This window comes from Dysidea avara, chromosome 8, assembly GCF_963678975.1.
Source record: "Dysidea avara chromosome 8, odDysAvar1.4, whole genome shotgun sequence".
NCBI classification, from domain to species: Eukaryota; Metazoa; Porifera; class Demospongiae; order Dictyoceratida; family Dysideidae; genus Dysidea; species Dysidea avara.
Window position 1 is genome coordinate 945,841 of NC_089279.1, and position 18,600 is coordinate 964,440.

General features: G+C 40.9%; 2 protein-coding genes across 2 annotated transcripts in view; both read right to left on the reverse strand.

Moving 5' to 3' along the window:
- Positions 1–11,435, reverse strand: part of LOC136264690 (alanine aminotransferase 1-like) — a 31,568-nt gene extending 20,133 nt beyond the window's left edge. Inside the window, exons 1-4 of the mRNA XM_066059469.1 lie at positions 11,126–11,435; positions 9,537–9,626; positions 9,375–9,486; positions 1,818–1,948 (exon numbers count right to left, since the gene is read on the reverse strand). Coding sequence (XP_065915541.1) covers positions 1,818–1,948; positions 9,375–9,486; positions 9,537–9,626; positions 11,126–11,353 — 561 coding nt within the window. The 5' untranslated portion in view covers positions 11,354–11,435. The remainder of the gene's footprint in view (positions 1–1,817; positions 1,949–9,374; positions 9,487–9,536; positions 9,627–11,125) is intronic.
- Positions 11,436–15,683: 4,248 nt separating this feature from the next.
- Positions 15,684–18,600, reverse strand: part of LOC136264689 (alanine aminotransferase 1-like) — a 33,313-nt gene continuing 30,396 nt past the window's right edge. The window contains exons 9-13 of the mRNA XM_066059468.1: positions 18,315–18,423; positions 17,529–17,594; positions 16,194–16,349; positions 15,950–16,062; positions 15,684–15,893 (exon numbers count right to left, since the gene is read on the reverse strand). Coding sequence (XP_065915540.1) covers positions 15,803–15,893; positions 15,950–16,062; positions 16,194–16,349; positions 17,529–17,594; positions 18,315–18,423 — 535 coding nt within the window. The 3' untranslated portion in view covers positions 15,684–15,802. The remainder of the gene's footprint in view (positions 15,894–15,949; positions 16,063–16,193; positions 16,350–17,528; positions 17,595–18,314; positions 18,424–18,600) is intronic.

The following is an 18,600-nucleotide window of genomic DNA, read 5'->3' on the forward strand; positions in this document are numbered from 1 at the left end:
TTTGTAGTACTGCTTGACCCGCTAAAAATATTTCAAAATCTTTGTTCAAATGTTTGACTTAATATTTACGGCCGATCAAAAATTTCACAAGACATTTCCTATGGGAAGCCATATAAGTACAGTTTCCAATACAGCCCTTTCCTGAACTTGTAATGGAGCCAAACCATACGTGTCTGTTGTTGACACCTTTGCTGTTACCAATAATCATCTGGTTGGCTGAAATGTTAACTCTGTTGAGTAAAAATCCACTTTTAATTTTTAGCTATTTTTCAGGATTCAGCTCAACGTGAACATACTATAACAATCACAAGTTTATGCAGCCATTATGAAGTCTTGAAAATATGGTATATCACATACCATCAGCAACATGAGTTATCCAACGGAATACTATATCTGAGTAGAACATGCCTAAACTGGTTAAAAAATTTTGGTCTTAATAGACAGGTGGCTGCTTTAGACAAGTGGCTGCTTTAGACAGGTGTAGTAGTGTATAAATGCTCCACATGGGGAATTAAGTTGACCTTAACCCTTTAACCCAGAATGCTGGCTCAAAAAAAACAACAACAAACAATGGTCGTGTACAAACCTCCGTAATATGCACATACTACAATGAATGGAGATGGGATAACGTTTAATGGACTCCTTGATGAATAAGCTGTTGATTGATATATAAATTTTGGTGATTGGGAAAAGGGGAAGGAAGTAAAAGCCGTCGATATCAAGAGGATCTATGTGCATAATTCTTCTTTGAAACATTTACCACATATATTCCACATAGTTTAGTACATGGGGCTTTAAATAAAGCTTAACGGATTTGCCACGTCATGCCTAGTAAGATGGCAGATAGTTTTTTTAAATAGCCCCATATGCTAAGCAGTCATGTATGATTTTCTACAACTGTGTAAAATTGTCAAGGTGGAAAGTTCCATGGCTGCTCAGGTCCCCGGACGAGGGTGATAGTCTCCAAAGAAGTTCGCCAACGAATGGGATTCTATCTAAGAAACTTGTAACAAAGGTTAGTGATTCAGGTGATACAGGGCTAAAACTAACAATATAGCAACTGGAAGTGTTGTTTAGGATTTTCCCAGAGGCCAAAGAGATTTATTAATAGAGGTGGCCTTATGAACAGATGGCCGCTAAGAAGAGTATCAACAATGTCATAGTAAATTTTCAGTACTTCAATCAATATGTCATTATAGCTACACTAGATGATTTGGTGACATCATTGAGAAATATGGTATACAATGAGATGATGTGTATGAATACAAATCTCTTGTTTATTTCATCACAGAATGTTTCAGTGTTTGTTATAAAGTTTTGTAGTTACAAAAAAGCCATACAATAGGTCACATAGAACCCATTGGGGAATACAACACCCCAACATAACACTCACTTATTGAGCCTTAGTTATATAAAAGTTGATGAATTGATTCATTACTGATTCATCAAATCAAGGTTCTTAATATAAAAAGGAGTGTGAACTTTATCTTCTGTCATCCTATCAACACCATACTCAACTTATAGCCCCACAGGGTATCACTTGTTAACAAGTATACTGTGATGAAGTTGGACCAATCAACAGCCACCACAGAAGTTGAGGAAATGTACAGACAACCTAATGTGTAGCAGATCCTGTCCTCAAATGAAACAATAGCAAGGCTACACACAACATCACAATAATACTAGGCATGTATGCACACACACACACACACACACACACACACACACACACACACACACACACACACACACACACACACACACACACACACACACACACACACACACTCTCTCTCTTACACTATACATACACACACCCTTATCCCATCACTGGCTCCATTAGTGAGATAGATATTCTCGTAGTCAGCAGGGTAGCCATCTCTCTCCTCAATAAACCTTGCTACATCTTTCCTGAACTCGACCACACCAACTGAGCCAGTGTAGGCACCTGTAGTGAGATATAGTCATCATTAGGTTATGACATAGTTCATCATAATGATGACCTTACACTGACTACATTTGAACATGTTACAATTATCCAGGTGATACCATCCTGCAATTAGTGGGTCAGTAAGATATTAACATTTTGTGGATTAATTATCACCATAGTAATGAATAACTACATCACATCTTTTATGATGTCATTTCTGGTAATAACACATCACCAGAACAATAATATACACTAAGTGATATGGTTACCATGTCAACACATACTAAATGGAGGTTAATAGCTTAACCGTCGTTAGCACAAAAGAATCACGCACGCCTCCAGCCAATCACACACGTGATGCAGAAGGCTCCATTTGTTGGCTCGTGTGATCGAACTTCAACTCGTCGTGCGTAAAAGTGCGAGACGGAGAACAATGACATCTCATTTCTACCTCAAACGGAACGATATCCTGATGACTAGTAGAGTATCAACTTCTACTGTTACCCCGCGAACCACAGTGGTAACCGTCAGATTGTGACCATGAAGAACTTCAAGCAAGTTTCCGGTACTAGTTTGATCAATAGCGCTCTAGCCGTGCTGGCACACACAGATCAACATAACTGATTCTATCAGTAAATTCTCCATTATCGTCTCACCGGGTGAGTTATCACTTACCACCAGAAATCCCCACAAACCAGTCAGGGCCAGTTACCCACTCTCCTCCCTTCACACGGAAGGAAGTGAAATATAGTAAATCCTGGAGTAAGCGTAGACGGTACCTGGCCTTTTAGGGTAAGGTTGCTGGGTTTTCTTTTAAAAGGAATTAATGGATTAGTTTAGCACAAATTTAACTGGATGGATTCCACATTTTAAGTCTAGCCCCTAGGAGGGGGGATGATAGCTAGGCCTGGTTCAGTTGGGGACAGGTAAATGGGCAGCTACATCAGTAGCACTCAACATGAGCTACATTGGTAGCACTCATACATCAGCTATGTCAGTAGCACTCAAACATCAGCTACATCGGTAGCACTGAAAACATCAGCTACGTTGGTAGTACTCAAACATCAGCTACAGCGGTAGCACTTACACATCATCTACGTCGGTAACACTCAAACATCACCTACGTCGGTAGCACTCAAACAAACATCACCTACGTCGGTAGCACTCAAACAAACATCATCTACTTCGGTAGCACTCAAACATACGTCGGTAGCACTCAAACAAACATCAACTACGTCGGTAGCACTCAAACAAACATCACCTACATCGGTAGCACTCAAACATCACCTACGTCGGTAGCACTCAAACATCACCTACGTCGGTAGCACTCAAACATCACCTACGTCGGTAGCACTCAAACATCACCTACGTCGGTAGCACTCAAACATCACCTACGTCGGTAGCACTCAAACATCACCTACGTCGGTAGCACTCAAACATCACCTACGTCGGTAGCACTCAAACATCACCTACGTCGGTAGCACTCAAACATCACCTACGTCGGTAGCACTCAAACATCACCTACGTCGGTAGCACTCAAACATCACCTACGTCGGTAGCACTCAAACATCACCTACGTCGGTAGCACTCAAACATCACCTACGTCGGTAGCACTCAAACATCAGCTACACCGGTAGCACTTAAACATCAACTACATCGGTAGCACTCAAACATCAGCTACTTCGGTAGCACTCATACATCAGCTACGTCAGTAGCACTCAAACATCACCTACATCGGTAGCACTCAAACATCATCTACTTCGGTAGCACTCAAACAAACATCAACTACGTCGGTAGCACTCAAACAAACATCAACTACGTCGGTAGCACTCGCACTTAAACATCAACTACATCGGTAGCACTCAAACATCAGCTACTTCGGCAGCACTCATACATCAGCTACGTCAGTAGCACTCAAACATCACCTACATCGGTAGCACTCAAACATCACCTACGTCGGTAGCACTCAAACATCACCTACGTCGGTAGCACTCAAACATCACCTACGTCAGTAGCACTCAAACATCACCTACGTCAGTAGCACTCAAACATCACCTACATCGGTAGCACTCAAACATCACCTACATCGGTAGCACTCAAACATCACCTACGTCAGTAGCACTCAAACATCACCTACGTCAGTAGCACTCAAAACAGCTATGTTGGTAGCACTCAAACATCAGCTACACCAGTAGCACTTAAACATCAACTACATCGGTAGCACTCAAACATCAGCTACTTCGGTAGCACTCATACATCAGCTATGTCAGTAGTACTCAAACATCAGCTACATCGGTAGCACTCAAAATATCAGCTACATCAGTAGCACTTAAACACAACTACGTCGGTAGCACTCAAACATCAGCTACGTCAGTAGCACTCACCCACAAGCTACATTGGTAGTACTCAAACATCAGTGACGTCAGTAGCACTCGCCCATGAGCTACATTGGTAGTACTCACACAGGAGCTATGTCAATAGTACTCAAACACGAGCTATGTCAATAGTACTCAAACATGAGCTACGTCAATAGTACTCAAACCTGAGTTACATCGGTAGCACGCAGTATGTCATTAACACCCAGACATGAGCTGTCAGTAGCACTCAGTATGTCATTAATACCCACACATGAGCTGTCAGTAGCACTCAGACATGTGCTACATTAGTTGTAGCCATACATGAGCTAAGTTAGTAGCACTCAAATGAGGTAAGTTGGTACTGACACATGAGCTACATCTCACAATGTGATCACGAGCCACACTGGTAGCACGCACACATGAGCTACATCACTCATACATGAGCTATGTCAGCAGTACTCAAGCCCAAGTTACATCGGTAGCACTCAATATGTCATTAACACCCAGACATGAGCTGTCAGTAGCACTTAATATGTCATTAACACCCAAACATGAGCTGTCAGTAGCACCCAGACATGAGCTACATTAGTGGAACTCAAATGCGGTAAGTTGGTACTCAAGCATGAGCTACATCTCACAATGTGACCCATGTTGGTAGCACTCACACAGGAGCTACATCAGCGGCACTCACACAGGAGCCAGGTCAATAGTACTCAAACATGAGCTAGGTCGTCAGTAGTACTCAAACTCAAGTTACATCGGTAGTACTGAATTGTGTCATTAACACCCAGACATGAGCCGTCAATAGCACTCAGACATGAGCTACATCAGTAGTAGCCAGACACGAGCTATATTAGTAGCACTCAAATGAGGTAAGTTGGTACTCAAACATGATCTACATATCACAACGTGAGTCATGTTGGTAACACTCAGTCAAACACTAGCTATGCCGCAAACATGAGCTATGTCAGTAGCACTCAAACATGAGTTATGTACATATACGTTGCTAGTACCCAAACCCAAGTTAAATCAGTAGCGCTCAATATGTTAGTAACACCCAGACATGAGCTACATCACTAGTAACCAGATGAGCTACTATAGTACCCAGTAATGAGCTATGTTGCTAGCACACATAAGGTAAGTTGGTACTCAATCATGAGCTTCATCTTACAGTATGAGCTGTGTCGGTAGCACTTAAACATGAGCTATGTCAGTAGCACTCAAACTGAATTATACGTCGTTAGCACTCACACATGAGCTATGTCGGTAACACTCAAACATGAATTACGTCAGTAGCACTCAAACATGAGCTACATCAGTAGCACGCAAACATGAGCTATGAACATTAGTAGTACTCAATTTCAGACACGAGCTATGTTAGTAGCACTCAAAAGAGGTAAGCTGGTAACATGAGCTACATCAGTAGCACTCAGACAGAGCTATGCTGGTAGCACTCAAACATGATCTATATAATATTATGTCGGGATAGCACTCGAATACGGGCTATGTCAATAGCACTCAAACATTAGCTGTACCATTAGCATTATTCAGATATGATCATGAGCCATGTTGGTAGCACTCAAACATGCTCAACGTCAGTACATGAGCTACTTTGCTAATACTCAAACATGAACTATGTTGGTAGCACTCAGACATGAGCTATATTGGCAGTACCCAGACAGGAGCTAAGTCAATAGCACCCAGACATGAGCTATATATGTCTGTAGCACTCAAATGAGGTAAGTTAGTAGCACTCAAACATGAGCTACATCAGTAGCACCCAGACATGAGCTACGTTAGTAGCAGCCATACATGAGCAATGTCAGTAACACTCAGATGAGGTAAGTTAGCAGCACTCAAACATGATTGATGTCAGTAGCACTCACACACGAGCTACGCCAGTAATACTCGAACATGAGCTATGTCATTAGCACTCAAGCATGAGCTACATCAGTAAACGTGGGCTGCATCTGTAGCACTCAAACATGGGCTACACTGGTAGCCCTCAAACATGAACGATGCACAAACATAATCATGAGCTATGTCGGTAGCACTTGTAACATGAGTTGTGTCAGTAGCACCCAAACATGAGCTACACCAGTAGCATTTGTAATACGAGTAACACCTGACGATATCAACCGCAAAAAAAAAAAAGAAAAAAAAAAAAAAAAAAAAAAAAAGAAGAAAGTGACATGCAAGTTGGTGGCTAATAGTCACACATCAGCAATGTCGATTGGCAGTACCTGCTGCACTAAATAGAGCAACTATACATTGCAGTCGCACATCAACTATACATGTGCCTGACTGCATCAATAATTATCACAGTAAATACGGGACAGATACTCTGGTAACTCAGTACAGTCACACTTGAGCAATGCAGGTAACTCCTGACTGCAGTAAACGTGACACTGCTGGTAGTACTCTTCAGTCAAGAAAGAGTACCTGGGTACATCAAGTCTAGTAAAATTAATGTGATAGCTATGTTGGTATCACAGTACAGTTACACATCAGCTACCTGACCATCAATCACAGTGAACGTGACCTCTTGTCATCACACATTTACACAACAGCTACATTGCATGCATCAGCTGTAGTTGAGGTGATTGCTACGTCAACAACACTGTACAGTCATTATATTGTTAGCTTCCAACTACATCAGTGGTAAAAATAGAATTAAATGAGACAGCCATAGTACTGCTATACATTATTACCATACACTGTAGCCACAGCCACATCAGCTATATTGTTAGCACAGAAACATGTCACAGCGGAGGTGACAGAAACATCAGCAGTGCAGCCACACAACAGCTATATCATCACCTAACTGCATCACGATCAGCTACAGTGGACAGGACAGCTACACCAGTAGCACTGTACAGTATATACTGTTAGCATCGGACTATATCAATTACAATGGAGGTAGCAGAAAACATCACCAGCGCAGCCACACATCATCACCTGACTGCACCAACTTCAGTGGACACGACAGCTACACTACTAGCACTGTGCAGTTATATACCAGTTATATTGTTACATCTGACTGCATCAATTGTAGTAGATGTGACACCTGGCTGTGCCATGACTCTACACCCACACATAAGATATATTGCTAACACTTGAGGCAATCATGTGCAGTGGAAGTGTCAGGAATTTCAACAACACAGTTACATACTGAAAACACCTGATGCATTAGTTGCAGATGTAACAGCCATGCTAGGATAGGACTATTTTGATACTCCTGACCATCTCATGATCGAGGCTACATATCAGTTGTATTATTAGTACCTGCACCATCTTACAGATATTAACAGCACAGGACAGTCATGAGCTTTATCACCTGATTCCATCACTATTACTCAGTATCAGTCACAGTGGGTGAGACAGCTATGTCAGTAGTGTAGTACAATTGCACATTACAGTTTCATAGCAATCACACGAGGTTGGGCTTTGGTCTCTGCAAAATTTTACATGCCTAGCATGTACAGCCATGTACTCTAAGACTCCTCTTCACCCACACTAATCATAAAGGCCTAGTGCCAACAGCTATGGTGACAAAGCAAGTGAGTGAGGACTCATTGATCTGGTAGCACTACTTCAGGCAACTAGACAAAGTCGTACTAAGCTATTCTATCATTACCACATGCCAGCTGTATCACACACTGGTCTTATCGAAATCACACCAGGCACGTTTAACACAGATGCCTACACTATGAATAGAGATGTGAGATTGCTCTAAGCAGTATCAGATTAGTGACACATAGACACGTCAGACTGAGCTGTGTCTCAACTCTCTGGATACGGGGAACACATCAATTATGATTGTGTCAAGAGTGCACAAGTAGGTGAGCCAATATTACTCACTACGACTGCACTGTGAGCTGGGGACATAGTGCAGCTGCACATCAGCTAGGTCAGCACGTGACTACAATGCTAAAATCCAACAGGCCGTGCAGCCACTAAAATGCACTTGCATACACACGTATATTATAGATTAACAAGTTATAACTACCGCTACCAATACTGCCAACTTGGCAACATGCTAGCTGGTGGCACACCAATAGCAGTCTTAGCATAATTCATAAGTCAAAACTATGACCAAAAAAAAACTTCAATCAAACAAAGGCCACGGTACTATACTGTAGTGTCATGTAGCCAAGTATCAATGAAGCTGCCGTAGTCTGACAGCTGACTGCTTGCCAGATCAGGGTGTGGCACTGATACAACATCACTCACTAAACATTTTGAAACATGTTCCTTTCTATGCCGGCCAGTATCAACAACCAGTAGCTGTTTGCAGCTCCTAACCGCGCTGCTAGCACGGTTCACATGGAGGTGGCCAGGTAGCCATGAACAGGCAGGCACACGTGCTAACGCTTAACAGCGCCTATCAAGGGCGACAAGACCTCATTTGGGCGACAGGAAAACCAAGCTCAAACAAGATGATCATTTTGGCAAGGTTTAAATTACTCCAACTAGCTACTTAATAGAACCCCTGCTACCTCATTATGGGCTTTCTTTGGGCTATGGAACTCTCACTCAGATAGGCTCGAGTTAGCTGCAGGGGCCAAAAATCCTACATTGAGCCATACAGATTACAACAAAGGCTCGAAAAATGTAATAGCAGCTACTCGCCTGTCACTGACCTGCGCTGAGAGGGGATCACGTGCACCGGATCACGTGATGAAACAACCTGACCACCTGCCAAATATATATATACAATGTCAACACCACCAACATCTACTAAATGTAATTCGATGAATATTTAATACCGCCAACAACCACAATGCGTGATTCGATAAATATGTGCTAATGGTAGAGATATAGGATTGTACTGATGTCATAATAGACAATTTAGCAAACAGGTCTCCAACTAATGTAGCCACAAACTGTCCCCAAATAGTAGTTACATCACAACTCTACCCAATGGTCCTCACCAGTCAACTATCTGATTATGGTACTAGAAATGACATTAATCTAACATTTGGCAGAACACAATTCGTTTTGATTGGAACATTTTACTCTATTTCAATGGGACATTTTCCACACAGTCTTTCTGTCCCTCATCCCCAGCAGTGTGATACACTCACCAATTCCGTGTCCACTTAAACAATTCTCTAGAATATGTCTAGCTCTCTCCTTCACGTCACTGGGGTATGGGGCATGTTCAATCAGGTCTGGATCAGCACATAATGCTAACACCTGCCGATATTGCTGTTACTATAGCAACACACATCACACTAATACCTTACCTGTCTGAAGAATGTTATGGGTACCTGACCCATGGCATGAGGATTACCAATATTAGCCTTTATCACCTTTGAGAATGGTTTCTTTAATATCTATGAAGAAACCATTGTATTATTGATAATAAGACTACACTGGAACCATTTTCATAAAGGATACGATTGTGGACCCTTTATATGCTTATTCATGATCCCTGAAATCAGGACACCTTACTAATAAGGACACCTTGATAATCAGGACATCTTGACACCTTGTCCATGATCTTATAGAATCAGGTGCCTTCACAAAAAAGTAAGACACTGGTGAAATACAGATCCCGTATCATTTCATGCATTAAGTGGCTATGCAGTAGAAATGATTTAGTATCTGTATTTTGCCATACCTTTTCTTTTTGTAAAGGGGCGAGCCACGTGATCGACTTCTCTAACAAGGCCACTTCAGCAGGTATCAGTGAAAACACACAGTGGGTAAGGGATACATGATAATACAAGTTGTTAAACCCCACCACTCCTGTCCCCGGAGATTTGATCTGATAAATCACCAAATGTACTAGCTTGACTATTGACCTTACAGCGACGGGTCTGAAACTTTGAAAATTGCATACAAGATTTCCTGATTTCCAAGTTGATTTGTACTAATTTCTGCCCACATAAATTATAGTTTACGGGAAAAAGCTATCTAATTTACAGAAAAACTCAAGGTTACAGGCTTGATTTAATTTCTACAACAGCGTACGAGATTTCTCCGGACCCCTCATGTTAAAGGTTATATGTACCTCCTGATAGTTTACCACCTCAAGGGTGGGGTATTTGATTTTGGAAGTCAAATTCCCACTATCTCTCACTGTTGTCCATAAGGGGATATAATAGATTATGAATATTTATTGATAGGTGCATAACAGTTAGTACATATATATATAATTTTTTTTTATTCCAGCCTAGTCTCGCGGCGCCCAACCCTAAAAGTGGGTCTGGTGAAACTGTATACAAAAGTCTGGCGCTGCCGGAATGTTGGAAGCTCCAATCAGATCGCTCCATTTCAAATTGATTATGTAATGCATACATTTCAAAAGATTTGCAGCTTACGGTTAATTACATCCGGTGACTCTGCCGCTTAAACTCATTGAGAAAACAGCCATACAATTCTGTTGGGTTCGTATTAATGTTGAATAAATAATGTAGCGCTATTAGTTTGGTGTTGCTGTAAGCGGATCTGGTTGAATGGATGTTGTGACGTAAACAGTGCACTTACGTAACAGGTAAAACGTCATCCAATAAACATTCCAGAGCTCAAACTTTTTGTACACAGTTTCACCAGACCGACTTTTTTAGGGTTGGGCGCCGCGAGACTAATTTCGGCCCTAATGGCACTCTCATACTCCTCGATCTCTAGCTAGAAGTTAAACCTAATTTAATTTATAAATGACAAAAAGCAGAAAAAAGAAAAAGCAGCTAAACCTACAGACCTACAAAAACACCGCATGGACCGCCAGCATAGAAACAGCAAAACCCCCGGACAGGAGGCCCCTGTGCATAACAGTTAGTACATTGTTAAATGTATGGCTTCACACAAATTTCTCTCCTGTACTTCTTACCTCTTCGATCTCATCTGCTCTTTGGGCAACTCCGCCTCTCACTTCATAGCGCATGTTTCTGACATTTTGATTCATGGTGGACAATGTGAGCGATTTGCCCGAGGATCCACCGTCTTCAGAGTTGTAATGTCGCAATCCTCTAATCTGTTGGTGCGCTGAACACACTCGAGAACACAAGACGAGCGCCCTGGACATTCTGTGTCTACTAGCACACACCAACCCTGCCATTATTTTCACACAATGGGTTAACCACACACCCTAAAAATGAACACTACGCCACGCCATGCAGCCATGCCCACCCTCCGCCGCATGGTCTTGCCTGGCACCGCCCACTAATGAGGAAAAGGGCGCGCGGCATCAGATCTGCTTGCTCCAATCAGTCACAGGAGGACGCAGGAGGATGATATCCTGGGAATTTGGTGAGATGAGGGAAGGAGAAAAAGAAACGAGAGAAGAATCAAGTTGACGATACACAGATATTAGAACAAGATTTGACCAATAGCGGAGAAGGGGTTTATTCAGCTCCAGAATCTCCCCTCAGCCCTGATGACACGTCCACCAGTTATCACCAACTAGCAGGGTGGGGCCACCAGAAGCAATGAGGAAGAAAGCAGCTCAGTCAAAGAAGGAGAAACGAAAGGCACAGAAAAGGAGAGATGAGTTATTCAGACCAATTTGTAACCTGTTTGAAGATGAAGATAGTGTATTGGCAGTGTCTGACCTGTCTCTGACTGATTTGGGTGGAGTACTCAGTTTAACTGAACTGTGTTTGAGAAAGATACAACAGATTGTGAAAAGTGAGTAGTGGCTAATTGTATTGGAGTGTTAAGGACGTGACTAAACGGATTAGAAAAAAGCAGACATGTAAACGGACCAGCTCCTACAACCTAACACTTTCTAGTGTAGCCCAGTGGCGATTCTAGACCTGACCTACAGGGGGGGGCCAAGTAGGGAACAGCATGACTATTGTTGTATGGCTGTAATATAAAGTAGAATTTCAGGGGGGGGGGGGGGGGGGTCTGGGGGTGTAACCCCCCAGAAGCTGCAGGATTTTCCAATGGTTGATAGTTTCCTCTTATGCTGCGGTGTTGAAAAATCAATGCCAATAATTTCTGAAAAATTAACAGAACGAAATGTTGGAGGTAGCCATGAACATGGCAGTGACGTTGAACTGAACTGCAATTTAGTCAACGGGTTAGCTTCAGCAGCAAACAGTACTGCAGCTACATGTGAACACACCTCATCCAGCCCTGCCATGCAGGTGCAATGTGCAGTGATTACCTCTCCATCTGATTTAGTGATCACCCATACTCGTAAAGAAGGTAAAGATACACTCTGTGAATGCTTAACAGTTGACAGGAACAAGTAGTTAATACTGCTGTTATCAACTTTCAAAACTGTGACACCATTTACCCAACCATTTACAAAAGAATTGTAGCCATCTAAACTCTTCTTTGCTTTGAGCTGGTCACAGGTGTAGAAGCTCACAGTCAGTATTAAGTAGTCGTACACTTTGGCATAAGTGACATCAGGCCATTCCGTCCATTCTATCGTATTGGTGACACTTCTCTTACTTTCTAGATAACAATAAGGATCCTTTAAACATCCGCACGACTTCAGCTTTTCTTCATACCTTCTTTTAGCTTGCTCTTTTTTCAGTTCTTCGAATACTGCACAGACATCGCGACTCCACTCAAAATGTCTTCCAAGAATTTTTACACACCGTTGTCGTCACATTCACGTAATGCGGGAACGCCCCTTGCATAACCTAAATACTTCACTAAGTATCAGCACCTGATCATAGTGTAGCAAATGATCAGTGCCAGAAATAAGGTTAAAATTAGGTTTTTTTTTTTTTGAAAGATACAATGGTTTCGGTCTGTAGTGTGATGTTAAATGGTGATTAGCCAACTGTTGCAAACCTACTCTTTCCAAAGCTGTGCTAGCTAGCACAAGTGTCATGAAAATTGTCTATAATATTGAACAAGAGTTTTATGAATGGATACACAGAACACAAGCAAATTGGATTCCTATAATATATGATCTACAGCCTGTAGGACTGGTGAAATAGCTACTATCCCACCATAGGCTAGTCAGAGTCTTATCAGTGAAACTGCAATATTCCAACTCATGTCATACCCTTTGCTAATATTAGGTTACATTTGTTTCCCGCTAAATATCAATCTCTGTTGAGGTGATGGTATTCCTTCCTTCTCCTCCACCCTCTCTTTGATTCTTTCCACCTAACAGCATCACATCATCAATTGATGACATATACACTTCAATAGTACACCATAACAATACTTCACTTATCCCAAGTAAGGCAAACCCTAGGGATTTCCAAAAGATATATTTGGTAGGTGAACAGCAGTTACATGCATTGGAAACAGGGCTTGTTCTTTCTCAAGAGTTTGTAAGTAAGTATATGTACCATGAAACCATCTAATTTCAAAGGAAAATTTCAGGGTACATATCTCATAAACCCTGGCTTGCCATGGTACATTTAACTTAAATGTACCGTGGCATTGATATCTGATGAGGTAATGTTGTTTGTTTTTATAAGAATCCTGGCAGCATTCGATTGTGGGAGTTTATTATTGCTCAAGTGATGAAAAGCATGTACCCGACTGCATCCTACAATACTCAGACAGACACCCTTACCACCCTATGAGTTGGCAAACGGAAGTTTCAGGTGAGAACTAGTGTCGTGGATAATTTACAAGTGCATGTCTGTGTGTTTGATTACGTACCGCGCCCACTTTTTGTATATTATGAGGTAACCACTCTACAGCAAAGCTTACCCTTCTGGATGTTTAGATAACTTTGTAAACAGGGTGTAAGCGTTGTAGCAACTTCAAAACACTTGTAAAATTGCTAATTTGAGTGTTTCCGTGATATCCATAGGATTTACCTGTTTTTGTTAACAAACTTTACTGCAATGTTACTACTTGCTGCTGACCCATAATCGAATTGTACAAGACTATCTATATAATAAATCCAGCTGGTTGCCTCGTATTGGCTTGGGTGATTAGTCGCCCACCACAGCATGCTATTAGCCTGTATGGTACATATCAGTTGTATCATGTGCCCTTGTGATTTGCCTGATATGTACACCCATGCCCTCAGGCCTGATGGCCCTTGGGCTGAGGTGTACATATCAGGCAAATCACTTGGGCCCATGATGGGACATAATTTTCGCAGATTCATAGTTCCATATTCGTCTGTAAATTTTTCATCCTCAAAAATTAATGATTACCATGACTACTAAATATCAGATAGCACAAGTAATCCAAGAAATTAAATCACAAAATCCTGAAATTCCAATCTGTGAAAATTACATACCTCAAAAATTTGTATATATGTTGTACAAAAAGGTGGGACAATTGACATGGCCATACGTTTTTATGCAGTTTATGATTTGAGGAGTTTGGCAATACTTGCTATACAAAAGGGTCAGGTCACAACCATATACTGAACTTGTGCAGCTGGTTAAAGTATTAGAACCCCTTGCTTGTATACACGGTAGCGTATTAATAGACAAATTAATGAAAAGTTACCAATGAACAGCATTTCACAGAGTTCTCAGTGGTAATTTTTCATTAATTTTCCCAATTAAAATGCTATGAAAATAAAATTTCATTGGGACCACCCAATGAAAACTTTGTTTTTCAAAGATTGAACTTTTTTTTTCATTGGATTTTCATGGGCAACATGTCCAGTAGTGGATGCGGGCGGTGGAAGGAAACAGAGAATTTACTTGGAGTGGCCAGTAATATGGTATACCAGTGTACGCATACCTTGTCCGTTGGTTCAATATCAATCTCTATCTCTTTGCCAGTGAGAGTCTGCAGAATGGAAAAAATTACAACACGTAATGCTGACAATCGTTATACAAAACGATGGCAACTCACACAAAACAACGAAATATCACTCCCCTTACCTTTACTTTGATAAGCATCTTAGTAGTTCGCGTTCACCAGTGCTCTAATTGAGGAATCACTCCTACCGTATATGAAATGATGTGCTCTAATTTTACGCGTTAAGCTGATATCGATACTACCAATAGGATCGATACAAAAGGGACAAATTGTTTGACACCATGTTTTAACAAATTGATTACTGCCTCAGGGAGTTAAAGACAAAAATGATCAGTTTTCTGCACAAAAATGGCAGTAAAGGTCACATCAGCAATGGCACTATATCTAAAAGATACCTGTATTGAGGACTACTAGCTATTTATGTGGAAAGTTTCATAGTTTTATGAAAAAGTGCACGACTTTTGGTTGTGCTGCTATACTATTTGTACTTGACGACTAGCAAACTAACAAAAATATGGATACACTGGCCACTTTTTAATAGTCTTCCGGAGGTAAAAAATGTATTGACCAGACCTGGTTAATTTTGGGGGGTTTCTATTTTGTCCTTAATTCAGAGAGGTTGTTATGAGGCTCCACTGTATGTTACATTCAACAGGTTTTGAGCCAAATCACATGCTGGTATACTTAGCAAGGAAAGTATCAATTATTCATCCTACTTTATTAGAAAAGAGAATTTACACTTCCACTTTTTAAACTCTTATTATAACATATGGTAAAAATATAAGATCTTTATAAGGCGATAAATTCGAACAGAGTACAATTGCAATAAATATATTTTTAATATAATCAGCTGATCATTTCAAGAATGTTCTGCAAGGAATTTCATGTGAAATTTTTCCACTCGATCCATCATGTCATCTGTAGTTGCCTCATCAGCTAATATGGTTGTTCTAGCAACAGGAGCCACGTTAACATGATGTTATAAGCCACACCCCCTTTTGCTCACCTTAGATGATATGTTCCCTCTACTTGTCCAAACCCACTACCTGGCACAAATGATATTCCTGTTTCCTCTAATAGTTTCAAGCAGTAGTACTCATCGGGATGAAGATCTTTAGCCTACAAAACAAGTTGTCATGGTAACAAAGTGCCTAACCTCAATACCTCATGTTGAGGACATTAATAAGTGGCAAAAGGAACACACAACCATATAATGACACTCAAGTGATGATGCTAAAGTATGCACACACCTCTGCCTTAGTAATGGCTCTCTCAGGAAGATGGATCCTAGGGAAGGCATACATTGATCCCTGTATGATGTTACAGTACATGCCGGGGATCTTGTTGAATTTGATACTGATCATCTCTGCTCTTTTCTTCAATGATGCTAAAATATTGGAGCGTTCCTAAACACAACACACAATAGTGAACTTCCTACACAACACCTAGCTATTGTTCAGTGTACATTGCTGGCTGAAAGAGGTTGGTCACACATGAGGGGGACTGATTAGAGTATACCGGTAGAATCTCTGGCAGCAGGGGGGGGGGGGGGGGGGGGAGCCCCCAGAAACTATAGCCATTATTTTAGCTTTTAAAATGTCAGAAAATTCACCAGAAATAATTTATAGGTACAGTCTAAAGCATTTCAACTGAAACACACAACTTTTATATTTACAACGAGCTACTTGCAGTTAACAATACCCTATAGAGGAAAACTTTGGCGAATAGCAAGCTAAATTGCATTAGGCAAAATAAACTGGTAAATTCAAGCTCACTGTTTAGCTATAAAGATCAGGTGCTATGAGTAATTGGCGGGTTAAATTTCGGCGAATTTGCAGTAAATCGCCAAATTCACCAGTTTCCCTCTATACAGTACTCTTTTGGCAATGTTGACTAGCTACTGGTTAATATACAGTATATAATAATATTATTAGCAGTACAGAAGAGCCTTTTGGTAACACAACAACTCTCAAGTAAAGCTGGTTTAGCTACTACATGTAATTTATTTATTTTAACCGCTGGTGTTAACTCATTAATTGTTATTTATTAAGACTTTACAACACAAGAGGTCAGTGGTTTGATTCCCACTGTAAGCATTTTGTTTCCATATTTAGACTACTACTTTTAGGAACACAATTTTATGAAGTGTTTTGACTGTTCTATTAGGGAATGTATTTGAGTGTTCTATTAGATTATATCAATCTTCTTCAGTTTTCAGCACCACTCCAAGAAGGATAATTTTGGCGAGGTATCATTCCGAGGGGGGATTAGCCCCCCTCCACACACCAAGGGGGGAGGCTTCAGCCTCCTAGCCTGCCCCCCCTTTTCCGCCTATGTACCTATAAATAAACATGTAAGTCTCAAAATTGTGCACTGGGTTTGCTTACATCACCAAGGATTATGACATATGACTGACCTTCTCAGTCAACTACTTTACAGGGTACAATAATAACAATGGAACAATACACAACATTTTAACTTGGAACTACAAACATTGAAAGTTGTGCATGCAAACAATGTTGACACGCACGCACGCACACACGTATGCATGCACGCACACATACACACACGCACACACTACACACCTTATGAAAGAGATCATAAGATTCATCACCTGGTCTGGGGGGATTAACCATCAAGTCTACTAACACCTGTAACAGTAACCATAGTAACAACTGTACCATACTACAATTAATGTGGCTAACTATGTAACATGCTATGGTTGGGTGGGAGAGTTCCAGTGTATCTCATGCATATCTGTTACACTGTAATAATCAACTGATTTGTGTAGTAACTACTTACAGAATGTACTACCATGAGGGGGACTTTTATTTGAACACCTCATGATCATAAGAAAACCAAAGTGACCATTTTATTAGAGTAATTCATTGCTAGTTTATTAGGGTAACTGAATGGAGTTCAGTATATAAATCAGTGAACCTCAATTGTAAAATTCTCAACTTATTTGTCTAAACTAGGAACAAAGATGTTTGGCTGAATCCACTGCAATTTGTGAAGATGTTGGATTAATGAGGAGATAAAGTCTTACTGGGGTAGCAAACAATGTCGGTATTCTTGGATTATAGAGGTGTTGGATTAGAAATATATTTCACACAAACCACTATCAGGCCCGTAGGCAGAGCTCTTGAAGAAAAACGTCCACAAATTTAGTAATAAAGTGCAACATTTTAGTAGCAAAAGTCCAGAAATGTCACCAAATTTAGTATCTATTTTCAAGGGGAGCATGTTCCTAGACTCCCTAGCTTCAACATACTTCACATCACTGATACAAACATTCATGAAAAGGTCCACTTTTCATCTAAAGAACCCACCCAGTTAAAAGCCTGGCTACGGCCCTGACTATATCTCACCTGTCCAGTAGTATTAGGACACAGCCTTGCACTCATGTACTTCTCCAACTCATCCATCACTAGTTGATCCACTCCAACCATCTCCATGTAGCCTCCTCGGATACCACACCTACATCATTGACACACCCTCACAACACCCCCTTGATATAACACACCCTCAGGCTGCGTAAAGTCCCTGCCCACACTTGTCTGTCAAGTTAAGTTTCTATACAACAGGACAAATAAGATCACATATCTGTGTTGAAATAATGAAGGCTCCACCTACTAACAGAATGTTTAAACCACT